Below are 14,426 nucleotides of genomic sequence, written 5' to 3'. Positions count from 1 at the left end.
CCCATCAGACTACACCTCAATTGGTCCGACGATGCCTACTGTAGCAGGGTCCGATGCCTTCATCTTCTCTCTGCTCCATGAACAATATCTCTGTTCGGTCTGATGCCTACTTCTCTCTGGGTCCGACGCTCCCGCGATTGCCCTAGCTAGGGTCTGCTGAGAGTCAGATGGCCCGACACCCTGCTGAACCTCCTTATCCTTTGTTCCTTCGCAATCCTAACGCCCGGCTTGGTTCCAACTTGTGCCTTGGACTTTTGCTTGATCTTTTATGTCTTCAACACAACTTCAAATGTCTTGCTTGAGGTGTTGATCATCTGGATCATCACGTCGCCTAAGTCCAAGCCACTTTTCCATCCTATTGAACTACAAAACAAAACACTTGCAAATTCATTAGTCCAACTTGGTCATGTTGATCATCAAACACCAAAAATCTAAACTAAATGGCCAAGGGTCCATTTTCCTTACATGCTCCATAGTTGATTTACTATCTTCAACACTAAATTTATAAAAATCAGGTATCCTCCAACCATCAGGAGCTTTTAAGAAATCAAAGTGCACAGGTTTCAACTTATGATATGTGTTCCTGCTAGGCTTAATTTGCACACCCAAGATATTCTCAATAGACTTGGACAATTCATCCTTGAATCGATTCAAAAGATTCGTTAAAATCGGTAGAAGAAGGGGCAGTGGGGTGCGCCGCCAAGCATAGGAATCATGCTTAGGGACTTTGGTGGGTTAGGCAAAACCATATTGTACCCCAATGAAAGGGTGATTCACTGCTGGTCCTTTATTGGTTCGTGCGTTATGAGCTAAATTCGGAGCAAAAAGTGACCATTGGCAAAGTTATGCTAACCCCAGCTAAATTTGCCTTACTGGTTTCAATTGCCAAAGTGGCCAATTTGGCTTGGTTAGCTGCTGTGTATAAACTCCGATTCTCATAAAAATTATAAGGCATGCCATATTGAGGTTGTTTAGAAGCCGATTCACTAGTAGATGCATCAACATAATTGACTTTCTTACCCTTTAGTCTATCAAAGGGAGACATGACCATGTTAACAATAGTCATAAGATTGTTTTCGGTTATATATTTTCATTATCATGTAGCATCTTAGCATAATCGACATGAGTATAGTTAGGATCTTCAACCTCTTCATTAGTTTTTACCTCAGGTGCAGCGGACGTAGATGCAGAGGGCTCGCCAAAGACAGACTCTCGGTATTGAGTAATGTTGCCCCGCCCATGTTTGGAGCAGCCCGCAAGGAAGGCCTCTAGATCGCCAACAAGGTTGACTTGTATCTTTTGGCGAAGATCATCGAGAAGCTTCTCAATCGACAATGGCGAGGTAATGTTGACCGGATTCATTGGATCGGTCAAATAATCTGTCTTTTTGCTGTTGTTGTCTGACATGTTGCTAGTAGATCTATTCTTCTTTTCTTTTCCTAGTGAAGTCGTCAAAAAATGTGTTGACGCCGAATTGGGTCACACACCAGCAAGGACTAGCACGCCCGAGGTCGCACACGAGCAAGAACATGGTAAAACGAGTGAGACTGACCGGCAAGTCGGTCAGGCCGATTCGTCACCCGTTCTTCACCTGGTAGACTTCTGAACACCTCTCAGGAAGACCGGTAGGTGAGGGGCACAGTGAGGTTGCTCTAAGATCGGTAAGGCCACCTAGAATGCCGCCCACCAAGGGATGGAAAAGTTAGGGTAAAAGGAGCATAGTAGATGTGTTTTTTTTTGACAATATATATATATATATATATATATATATATATATATATATATATATATATATATATATAGGGAGAGGCTATTCAGCAGCCGGCTACAAAATAAGTTATTCTGTAGCCACCTCTATTTACCATAATTTTATATACTAATTTACCATAATGTCAATACATATTTACGATAGTTGGGTTACTATAACACATGGGAATATTTACCATAACGTTATAGTAAACCACTTAGTAAGGAGTTACTGTAAATCTCGTAAATTAACATAGTAATTATCGTAACTCAAAGTGGCTACAGAATAAGTTATTCTGCAGCCAGCTATAGGATAGTAGTTCTATATATATATATATATATATATATATATATATATATATATATATATATATATATATATATATATATATATATATATATATATATATATAATGCTCTTGTCCCAGAAGAAAACATCTGCAAGACGCAATTTTCAAGTTCGCACAGCCATAAATAGATTAAAACCAAGCTGGAAACGAACTGAACTCGTAACAGTAAAACCGACCTGACCGGTTCTGAAAACCGGCTTAGCGGGTTTTCTTGGGGCTGCAGGGTGCCAATTTGGGAATCCGGCTAGACCGGTTTTGGCAGATTAAGCTCAGACTGTCTTTTCTTCGTTTGAACTCCAAACTTAATGTCCTAAATATATTTCTTCAACATCTTGACGCCAGAAATTTGATTGTAGAGTCTATTATTCTTGTCGGCATATTTTTGCTGCCAACAGGTACTTTATTTGGTAGCTGGTGAGGGCCGGAGAGGGCAGCCGGCGAGCTTTTTATTTTATAGGAAATTGGTAGTTGACGAGGCGCCAGAAGGTGCAGCCAGCTTACCAGCCCCATTTTTTATTACGCAGCTGTTTATATATCAAAATATAGGGCATCGGTTTATATTATATATGGAGCAGATGACACCAGTTGTCTGTTGTTTCATTGGTGACTAGCTCGTCGATCCCTCTATATAAGTCACATGTGTTGACATACTAACAGCTGCAAAACCTTCAGTTTAGAGGGAGTTTAGGAAACATATGTGGGATTGCGGTCCATGCACATTGATGCTTTCTCTTCCTCGTCATTGCTTCACATCATCATCATCCCGCTCTGAGAGGAGAGCGCTCCTTTCAATCGATTGAAGAAGGTACGTACGTATAAAGTTCTATAGTAGTTTTCTCTTTATTTTCTTATGGGAATTTTTATTTCAGTATAGTATCAATAGAGTCTCTCCGTAAACAGGCATATCACCTACCAATAACGAATAGCATAATTTAATTACTACAATATTTTTTTGAAATTTTTTTAGCACGTCCATGTTAAGTCTAGGACTTTGGATTGTAAACCACAATCCATCTAAGAAACTGGTCTACGCTCTCTACTCTTCTAAATATTTAGATAGATATAGTAATTTTATAGCATCTACAGTATATATAATTAGATGAACTAGTAGAAATATAAAAATCACAAGCTGCATGAAACCATTGCTTTGCAAAGCACATCCTCTTTCTTATGTAGCACCATGGATCTTAGATGTTAATTCCAACGAATTTTAATTTCATTTTCTTGCAGCTACATATCCTATTGCCAAGCTGGTTGTAGTTGGCTCCATGGATCTGACAAATATTGCCACATGGGTTACTACCGTAGTTGTTATTTTCATCACCGCAGTAGTGACCAAGATTATTGTAACTGGAAGAAGGGCTGCGTTTCAGGCAGTATGTAGTAGGGCACACCCACCTGTTGTGAATGGTCCTTCTCTCATAAAACTTGTGCATGTGGTCCTTACCAAGGGTCTGCGAGAAATGATCCGTGACCAATATCGAGCGTTGGGGAGTGTGTTCACCTTAAGTTTCTTTGGAGTGAAGATAACATTCTTAGTCGGGCCTGAGGTCTTGGATCATTTCTATCAAGGGCTAGAGTCAGAGATTAGTCATGGTAATACGCTTGAGTTCATGGTGCCCATGCTTGGCAAAGAGGTTGGCTTTGGTGTAGATGTCGCCACCCGCAATGAGCAGATGCGGTTCCACAATGATGCACTGAAACTGTCAAAGTTGCGAAGTCACACGGATCCCATGCTTCAAGAAGTAGAGGTCAGTATCAAAATGTTAAATGACAATAATGCCCCTCTATATATTTTGACTCAGTACATGTATGTTTGTTGCTACTTAGATGAATGAAAGAGGCATTCATTAATTTAAACACTCACGACAGTATTGTTATATGTATTTTTGAATGAACAGGACTACTTCACAAGATGGGGCCAGCACGGTACAGTTGATTTAAAACATGAGTTTGAGCAGCTACTCATGTTAATCTCGAGCCGATGCTTACTTGGGAGGGAGATTCGGGAGAACATGTTCGATGAGGTTCACACGTTGTTTCGTGAACTCAACGGCGGCATGAGTCTAGCCAGCGTCTTGTTCCCTTACGCCCCAACTCCGACGAACCGCAGGCGTGACCGAGCACGGGCCAAACTCTCCAAGCTATTTACTGAGATCGTGAGATCACGCAAGAGCTCCAACCGGACTGAAGGGGATGTTCTACAGAATTTGATAGATTCCGAGTACAAGGACGGCCGCCCCACAACTGAAGCGGAGGTCACTGGTCTGGTCATCATGTTGCTCTTCGGCGGGAAGCACACCAGCTCCGTCACTAGTACCTGGACCGGAGCCTGCCTGCTCACCCATGAAAAATGGCTGGCTGCTGTCATTGAGGAGCAAAAGGAGATAGCTAGGGTATATGGTGACCGGATAGACTACAACGCGCTGCTACAGATGGATACCCTGCACCGTTGCATCAAGGAAGTCCTGCGTATGCACCCTTTGGTATCAGTGTTTTTCCGCAAGGTACACAAGAGCTTCACGCTACGGACCAAAGACGGCGCTGAGTATGAGATTCCGAGAGGGCATACCCTCGCAAGCCCTGCATTGTTCAACAACTACCTGCCATACATCTACAAGGACCCTGGTGTGTATGACCCGGACAGGTTTAGTCTTGAAAGAGAGGAAGATAAAGTTGGTGGCAAGTTCTCTTTCACGGCGTTTGGTGGTGGAAGGCATAGCTGTGTCGGCGAAGCATATGCGTACATGCAAATTAAGGTGATATGGAGCTATTTGCTCAGAAATTTTGAGCTCAACTTGGAGTCCCCATTCCCTGAGACAGACTGGAGCAAGCTAGTGCCATCGCCCAAAGGAAAAGTAATGGTGACGTATAGGAGGCGGGTGGCTGCCTAGCTAGCGCTAGTACCTCGCGTTGCATTATTGGAAATGCATGCATGCGTAGCTTCCTTTGCTTCTGTACCATATATATTTGTATCTGTCCATGTCCATATGGAGGGATATACATACAAATAGTACGTAGTCATGTGTGCAAATGTAATATGTTCTGGCTTTATATATATATATATATATATATATATATATATATATATATATATATAGAACTACTGTCCTGTAGCTGGCTACAGAATAACTTATTCTGTAGCCACTTTGAGTTACGATAATTACTATGTTAATTTACGAGATTATAGTAACTCCTTACTAAGTGGTTTAATATAACGTTATGGTAAATATCTCCATGTGTTATAGTAACCCAACTATCGTAAATATGTATTGATATTATGGTAAATTAGTATATAAAATTATAGTAAATGAAGGTGGCTACAGAATAACTTATTTTGTAGCCGGCTACTGAATAGCCTCTCCCTATATATATATATATATATATATATATATATATATATATATATATATATATATATATATATATATATATATATATATTCATCATCTAATCCGATATATAGAATTCCCTTCTTTATGGAACTAGCTAGATTCCATATCTAGTTCTATGCAGCATATTGTTATCAATTGTATATCTTGATTTGATTCCTATTTGATTTGGATTAGTTAGATTTCAATAGGGCTTCTTCCTTTATTTCGTCTTTTATTATGTTAGATGAAGGAGGAAAAATGGGAAATCAAAGATATCGAAGATGCATATGTACCAGGATTGGAAGCTAGTCGGAATGGTACACTTCTTTAAGAAAACCTATGGCTAAGAGCCTAGATATCTCTTCTCCTGGAGCCTCATGCCTATCCCGATCGAAGTGGCAACGCCTCTACCGCTTGACCGGTTTAGCATCTCCAGCCTTACATTTAGAGAGTGCTTGATCACCTCCGTCAGGACACCCGTCATGTTAGTGTGCTTAGATGCGAAGATGTCCTTAATTGTTCTCTTGGAGGAAGGTGTCGAGAGCTTCCTGTTTGTCGCCAAGCCCATTCCCAACCAAGGCCCTTTGGGTGGAGTCTCCTAGCTTCATTATCGCTTCTTGGTCTCCTTAGCTGGCTTGAATGCTAAGGACACTATAGAGTTCTTGGTGAGGATCTCGTCCTTGGTCCAGACCTTGGTCCAACTCAGCGTGGCCACAACTTGGGCCAGTGCGAACTCACAGTCACAACTCTACCTGTCATTGTCGTAAGCATATTGGTACATGTCGTAGTCGTAAGCCTATTGGTGGTTGCAATGAAACATGAGTACCCCATTAAGGCTTGACATATTCAGCTTCAGGCATGTATAGTTTGGGATTGCCATGAACATGGCCTACCAGGGTCTCTAGAATATCATGGTTTGTCCCATCATGGCCGGGAACCTCGAAGGTGAGGGTCTTAGTGTGAAAGTGATGAGCAAAGTATTTTTTCCTAGTGGTAATGGCGGACTTCCCAGGCATAACCCCTTGGAAAGGTGTGCTGATTTGCCATAGCTTGGAGACAAGAATCTCCGTGTCATCGAGCATTTCGGCATAAAAACATTGAGCGCGCTCCCTCTGTCCATGAGGACCTGGTCAATCGGATGCTGTAGACAATGGAGTCCACCAGCAGAGGGTTCCTCTCGTGGTGGGCGACGTGGTCGATATGATCCAAGCGACAATAGGAGACATACTACTTGGGCCATAGGAGGTATTGTGGAGTTGCAATATCAATAGATTGACCTCTAAAGATATGAGTTTCTGCTTGCGCTTCCACTCTTATGCATCAGAGCCCTCCAAGATCATGAAGATGTTGTCCTGAGCCTAGTACCTACTAGCGTCACCCTATGGCAGATCCTTCTTGGCATGGTTGACCTTCCTGCCATGTGCCTTAGTGTATTTCTCCATGGCGTTGAACTCCTGTAAGGACTGGATTGCCACAAGAGGGGTTGAATTAGGGCTCTAAAAATTATCAAGACAAACTTTACCCTATTGAACTATCACTCCACACTTGTAGTTCTTAGCCTAAGGACTAGAAGGTTCTTACTAAAAGCGAGTCCTTAGGTCCATCACTCTAAACATGTCCTTAGCAAAGAACACACTAAGATATTGTCCATAGTTGCATAATAGAACACTATTTCTAAGCATAATTTAGCATGCAATCCTAGTTGTTACACTCAAAGTTCCTGAACACAAACTAGCATTAACACCTAAACTAGAACAAGTAATGCAAGACATAAATACGAGAAAGAGACAAATTGATTTATCGCTTGGTATCGGCTGCCACGGTGCAACCCCTAGTCCACGTTAGATCTCCACATTGGTACGCTCCTAGTCACCATGTATCTCCTAGTCATGGTGTTTTCTTCCAACTAGAGACAATGGAGCCACATAGTCTCCCTATACCACTGACTATTTAGGTCTCGGTGTTGGACTCTACCCAACTAAAGATAGTGTCGTGAGTCACTAAGTCTCACAATTGACACCACTATCACCTGATATAGTGACAATATTGGATCACAAACCAAAGCAGTCATAAGTCACTAAGTCTCACTTCCCAACCTCCACCCGATATACTAACCACCATGGCGTCATGTACACTATTGAGTTTCTTCACTGAGGGAAGGGGTCTCCTTGTCCCCAGCACACCAATACAGTGCCGCTCCACATCACTCTTGGAGGGTGCCGCCATGAAGACCACCGCCTTCGTTGGAAGTCACACATTATCTCAAGCACTTCGGCTCGTGAACTTCAGCTCTCATGGCTGTCTCACACACATAAGTACAGGGATCACTAACATATTTGTTCCTCTCATGCCAACATATGGCCCTAACACACTACATCTCACTTGATCCTCACATTTCTCTCTCCTCGAGCTCCATACTCCCCTCCACTGAACTCATTTCCAAAAGGCCCCAGGAAGACCACTTGGGGGTATTTATATCTGAAACCCCCATAGAGAGCCGTTGCCAAATAATGTCAAAAGTGCTCCAATAATCACATGCAAAACACAGGTCGGACAGTCCATTCAACACCACTAGATTGTTCGGCGCATTTATCTATATAGTGCACCTCCAATGGCTATTTCTGACACCCCAATGGCTAGTTGATGTGACCTATCTACAGAAGGTCTAGTGCTCATATTCATCACATCACTGGACTATCCCTTGCTCCGTTCTACACAGTCAAGTTTAACTATCAACACATGACGTGATAATTGTCCAGTGCTCACAAATCTTCTTCGTTTGACTGTTTGTTGAATGCATTTCCATAGCGCCTTCAAACACTAGCATCTATCACTGGGTGTCCAATTGTCCGGTGCTCACGTTTCTTAGCTGGACTATCCATTGATTTAATTAAACAATATTATTCCCACTTGAGTACTGTGTGTACTATCACTATGGCGGGGGAGAAGATGTGATCTTGTGTTTGTATATATGTGGATGACATACTAATCATCTTTGGAACCAGCCTTAATGTGATTAAGGAGGTGAATGACTTCTTGTCCAAAAATTTTGAGATGAAAGATTTGGGTGTGCCTAATGTTATTCATAAGATGCTAATAGAAGGTAATGGTTGGGTTACACTTTTGCAATCCCATTATGTAGTCACTTTGGGTATAGTGATTGTAAGCCTGCTCCAATGCCTTATGATCCTAGTATGTTATTAAGGAAAAATTGAAGAATAACAAGGGATCAATTGAGATACTCCAAGATCCAATGTTTTTCTAAACGGTAAACGGTACACGGTCGGCAAGGCCTCGTGTAGCGTTTATACTGTGTACACGGCGTGTACACAGTTTTACACGGATTACATGTTTTCGTATTATATTTGTAAAAATAACTATTTTGACATGTAAGTAATCATAAATCGATATATTCCTACTCCTACAACATAATAAAGAATACAAATCAGTGAATGACAGGTTAACAGCACACTCACAAACATGACAGGTTAACAACACAGTTCTCAGTTCTCAGATATGACAAATGAGTGAATGACTAAATGGCACAATCACACTCACACATAGTTCTCAGTTCTCAGTTCTCACATGCATAGCATCATAGACACGTAGTCACACACACACACACACATAAACACGTAGTTCTCACAATAATACATCAACATCTAAAAGTTCTTAGGAATATCTGGTAAAGATAAATTAACTAAGTGATAGAATGGTTCATGAAAAGGCCTAAGGCCTCAAGCTCAATCATCATTTGCGGTGTCATGATCTTGCTCATAACCAGTTGTGACCACTTCTTCTTGATCAGACTCAAACTCGATTTCTTCCTCCTCATTTGGTAGCTCTTCAGGTTCAGATTGGACATCCTCTTCAATCTGTCTCGGGTGAGCCAACCTTGCGCTCCTACGTAGTTTTGTTACCTCCTCAGGCCCACATGTATCTACAATTTGCTGCCATGTTAGCCCTATAACAGCATCAACATCAGAGTTGTCATCATCTCCACCATCAACCATCCACCCTTGGGCACAAGTTGCATTTGCTGCTACTAGAGGATCTACTTTATTGTTCTTTTTTGCCTTTGCCTTTTTCTTTGAATGAAGGTTATTGAAGCGAACGTAGACAAGTTGCTCAACTCTCTCACAAGTGAGCCTGTTTCTCTTCTTGGTATGAACCTACAAATTTTAGATTCACATGTGCACTTAAGTATTAAATTGTTGGATAGAACAAAAATTATCGCAGTTCACAACTAATTAAGATTTGGAGACTTAGTGAATTACCCCATCAAAGCAACTCCAATTTCTTTCACAGTCTGAGGAACTTGAAGTCAAAGAGAGAATCCTTATAGCCATCTTTTGTAGAGTTGGAACTTGTGTTCCATAATTTCCCCACCACTTGGCTCCACAAGTAATCAAGTATAATTGTTACAGTGTTAAACATGTAACCAGAAATTTAGATACAACATTTTAGATCTAAAATAAACTACAAACTTGCATACCTGGGAAGAAATTATAATCCTTACAGCCAGCCATTGCTGCAGGTTTTGGAAAGTGGCCGGTTTGATATTTGAACTTGTGCAGATCTTCATTGAGGACTTGATTTTGCTTGTCATAATCACCATGATAAAAAGTTTCAACAGCTGTAAAGAACCCATCCATGACTTCCTCTTCTCCAAAATGGAAGAATCATTGTAGCTATAATAGGGATTCAAGAAGTATGCAACTAAGTGCAAAGGACTATCCAACCTGCCCTTCATCTTCTCATCAATGATTTCTATGATATTGTTGTATAGATTGAGAGTCCCAGCCTTGTCAATATTCCCTAAGCCCACCATGATCTCTTTCTTAGCCTTAAGAATGTCTCCATAAAGAAAAGCCATTGATGGCTTCACATCCCCATCAACCATGCGAAGTACTTTGACCAATGGCTCAAATACTCAAACAAAGAGCAACACCAGCCCAAAAATTAGGTTTCACCAAAGTGGCTGTGGCCTGCACACCTTTTGGGGTCTTCTTGACATGACTGATTGTCTCCCATTCGTCACTTTGAGACATTGCCCTTAGCTCATTCTTCTTCTCATACAAGCTTTGTAAGGTGAGAAAAGAGGAAGCAAATCTGATCACACCAGGCCTAATGATGTCTCTTTTTTTGTGAATTTCCTCATCAAAGCCAATGTTTTATGGTGTGCATAGATAAAGATGGTTAGTGCCTTTGCTTGATCAATGATGGTCTTGAATCTTTTCTGTTTCCCAATGCCTTCAAGCATCAAATTGAGAGTATGTGTTGCACATGAGCTCCAAAATATATTGGGCCTCTTCACAGACAACAGGGCTTTCGCTGCCATGTTGTTGGAGGCATTATCTATGACTACTTGCACCACCTTTTCAGCACCTATTTTCTCAATACAACTATCCACATACTGAAAGATGAATTCTCCAGTATGGGACTCAGCTGAGGCCTCCTTTGATTCCAAAAAAGTTGTACCAATGCTGCAATTGACACACATATTCATTATGCTTCTCCTCTTCTGATCTGTCCATGCATCAGTCATAATGGACCACCCATTTTTGGCCCATTCTTGCTCTTGTAGCTTCAGCAATTTCTTTGTGTCCTCCACTTCCTCATACAATAATTTCTCCCGCAGCTCATGCTGATTTGGTTTCTGTCCACCAGGGCCAAAGCGTCCAGCAGCTTCTAGTAACTGGTCAAACTCTTCATTGTTGATGGCATGGAAAGGTATTCCTAAAATTTACAAGAATTCAAGGTTAGACATTAGAAACAAATAATTCAGCAAGGTTAGGACTCCAGAAATTTACAACATTTATTTCAGTAATGGAGCAATGGACCAGTTTATTACCATGCACATACACCCATCTTGCAATATATCTCTTCAAGGCATGCATTCTCTCTTTCCATAATGCTTCAGTGATTTTTTGTTGCCTCACCAGTTTTGTGTTGCTCAATGAGCTAGAATCCATAGGCAATGTAAACTTATCCATAGGCCCCAACTTGCGTTGTGTCGAGTCTCCAACATCATCAAGCCCTTCTCCATTGATGGTGGTATCTTCAACATCTGGACCATCATCAAGGATCACAACATCCCTGACATCTTGCTTCTCCTCCTGCCTTGCCTTCTTAGCTTGTTTCGAGTCATCAACAACTTTCTTGCACTTGTCTATGGCCTCAGGCGGTGCCTTGAGGCAAGGTCTAACCTCACCACGAATCCCACCGACATGTTGCTTCAACCTATATATCCCCGCCCTCACAACAAGATCACAGAACTTGCACTTGATCACATTCAGGTTGTTAGGGTCCACCAGGACTCCATAGTCCCACCCAATGTCACCTGAGTTCCTCTTGAGGCTACTGCTGGGGTTTATGGAAGGAACGGATGCAGCTGAAGACATCCTGAAAACAGCATAGCACAAATTATAAATTATTAGTACAGGTGTACACTGTACAGCACAGGGCACAAGAACATTCATGTAAACTGTAAAGTACAGAATAGAGCCATTGCCACAGAACAATAGGTGACAAGAAGCATCTAAGTGCGTACTTGCTATATTCATATTTCAAACTTTCAGAATTAGGAACCTAAATGCCAGATCTAATAGCCTAAGTGCATAATAAAATAATAACACGGCCACAGCTAACATAATTAAGTGATTTAATTTAACAAATGCATCTGGAACTGTAGCATACAAAGCAATTCTTGCAATCCCTTTCTCTATTCTTTAAACTTTTTTTCTAAACAAAAATCTCTATTCTTTACTAGAGCACACAGTATTTATTTCTGGAGAACAAAACAACACCAGCCTACTAGTACGCACATGCTAGAGCACAGCATATATGAGTTGATTTCTATAGAAAAGAATGGAACATTAGTACTAGTCTGCATCTACACACGCTGGAGCATATATGATATATCAATTGATTTTTGGAGAGGAGAAGGGAGCTCTAGTACTAGTAGTCTAGTATGCACTGCACAGTATGTACATTCTGGAGCATAAATCAAAGAGAGTACATGGAGCACTTAACTTGTTTGTGCCGGAGATGCAGACGAGCTCAACCTGGAGTAGACAGCAGAGGCAGAGAGGAGCTCGACCTGGATGGAGAATGGGGTGGAGGAAGACTTGGAATGCAGCAACAGGGGGCAACCGCTGGAGCGGCGGCGACGGCCGAAGGAGCGACGGGCGCAGCAGCTGCGGTGGACGGTGTGTGTGCAGCCGTGTAGGGGATTTGGAAATTGCGGCGGCTGTGAAATGTTTTGGGGATAGAAAGGCCAAATCCTAACAGGTTGGCTTTTATAGTCATCACAATTGACTGGGCCGATGCGCGCGAGATGAGGTCTAAAATTTTCGTTCTGCAGCCAAAATGTCTCCAATCGCCTAAACGTCCTCCTACTCGCTTCACTCGCTGCGTAGAACTGTGTCAGCTCCGAACCGTGTCGCCCGTGCAGTCCGTGTAGGACCGTTTTTGACCGTTTACACGGACTGACCGTGTACCATATCGTTTATGGCCTAAACTGCACGCAAAGTTGCTGAGTAACGTGTACACGGCGAGTAATCGGCCTACACGGCCGTGTAGGCGAACACTGCCAAGATCATAGGCTCACTTATTATCTAGCTAGCGCCAAAAGACTTGACATCTCATTTTCTTTGAGAAAACTACTAAGCCGTATTGTTTCGGGTTTGGGATGATCACAGGTGTGCCATTGGGAGAGCAATACACTAACTAAAAGGCACTATGAGTTATATAATTCACTATGCTGGGTAGCTGAGGGTAATGGAGGGCTATAGTGACTCAAATATAGGATATATGATGCTAATGAGATTTACGCTATAAGTGGATATGTGTTTACATTTGGAGGTGGTACTATTTCATGGATGTCTTGCAAGTAGATTGTAACATCCCGGCCCAGGGCTTAACAGGATTAATAGGATACTCATACCAACAAGTTGCAACTTCTTTTTCCGAAAGCGCATCTCTAAAGAACTCTGAGGTTAAGCGTGCTTGGCCTAGATCAATTTCAGAATGGGTGACCAAACCGGGAAGTCCTTTCCGGGTGCGCATGAGTGAGGACAAAGTGCGTAGAAAAGACTTGTGTGGGTCTGTGAGGGCAATCTATGACCTAGAAAAGCTGCCAGATGTAAGCGGGCCCGGCCTTGTAGAGGCGGGACGTTACAGAATGGTATCAGCGCCGACTCTTGCGGTTTCACAGGCGCGTGTGTCATAGTTGCGCAGGCATGGTGCGCATGGCTGGAGTGGTCCTAGAGTGGTCACACAACATGGCACATGCGCTAGCACTGGACACACGGATGTGGTCAAGAGGGGACGTTCCTGGCTTGGGATTGACTGATGAGGACGTCGGTCTCTTAAGGGGGTGAGGATGTAACATCCCGGCCCAGGGCTTAACAGGATTAATAGGATACTCATACCAACAAGTTGCAACTTCTTTTTCAGAAGCCCATCTCTAAAGAACTCTAAGGTTAAGCGTGCTTAGCCTAGAGCAATTTCAGTTTAGGTGACCAAACCGGGAAGTCCTTCTCGGGTGCGCATGAGTGAGGACAAAGTGCGTAGAAAAGACTTGTGTGGGTCTGTGAGGGCAGTCTATGTTCTAGAAAAGCTGCCAGATGTAAACGAGGCCGAACGACTTCTTGGACTCCTTATGGATTTGCCATTGGTTAAGACACCTATACCAGCTATTTCAATGCACTATGAGAATCAACAGTGATTGTCACAGCGAACAATTCTTGGAATAACATGAAGTCATCTAGGCATATAAAGAGGCAGTGAAGTATGTCACAGAGCTGAAAAACCCTAGAGTGATAGCTTTGATAAGCAGTTTGGAATGAAGAGAGTATTATCTAATTATTTCGCTGTATGTGGAATTTATTTTAGGAAGCACTCTATCGCCAACCGTAGAGCGATGAAGAAAAACATTGGGCCCACTATGAAA

At 42.2% G+C, this 14,426-nt stretch overlaps 3 protein-coding genes across 3 annotated transcripts in view; 1 reads left to right on the top strand and 2 right to left on the bottom strand.

Annotated features, from left to right (window-relative positions):
- Positions 1-2,783: 2,783 nt before the first annotated feature.
- On the top strand, positions 2,784-4,990 carry LOC136509573 (obtusifoliol 14-alpha demethylase-like). The gene is made up of 3 exons (XM_066504332.1): positions 2,784-2,901; positions 3,327-3,847; positions 3,998-4,990. Exons 2-3 carry the CDS (start codon positions 3,365-3,367, stop codon positions 4,988-4,990), a joined length of 1,476 nt encoding a protein of 491 aa, XP_066360429.1. The 5' UTR covers positions 2,784-2,901; positions 3,327-3,364.
- Positions 4,991-9,213: 4,223 nt separating this feature from the next.
- Positions 9,214-10,373, bottom strand: LOC136507559 (uncharacterized). Its single transcript, XM_066502242.1, has 3 exons — positions 10,213-10,373; positions 9,966-10,161; positions 9,214-9,642 (listed from the first exon to the last, which is right to left on the bottom strand). Exons 1-3 carry the CDS (start codon positions 10,371-10,373, stop codon positions 9,214-9,216), a joined length of 786 nt encoding a protein of 261 aa, XP_066358339.1.
- Positions 10,374-10,586: 213 nt separating this feature from the next.
- LOC136507558 (uncharacterized) overlaps positions 10,587-14,426 on the bottom strand; it is a 41,482-nt gene continuing 37,642 nt past the window's right edge. The window contains exons 3-4 of the mRNA XM_066502241.1: positions 11,325-11,922; positions 10,587-11,209 (exon numbers count right to left, since the gene is read on the bottom strand). Of these exons, the coding sequence (XP_066358338.1) occupies positions 10,587-11,209; positions 11,325-11,922 (1,221 nt within the window). The remainder of the gene's footprint in view (positions 11,210-11,324; positions 11,923-14,426) is intronic.

Source organism: Miscanthus floridulus, chromosome 15 (genome assembly GCF_019320115.1).
Source record: "Miscanthus floridulus cultivar M001 chromosome 15, ASM1932011v1, whole genome shotgun sequence".
Lineage (NCBI taxonomy): Eukaryota > Viridiplantae > Streptophyta > Magnoliopsida > Poales > Poaceae > Miscanthus > Miscanthus floridulus.
Note: the sequence above shows the minus strand (reverse complement) of the source record. Positions and strands in the feature narration are given on the sequence as shown.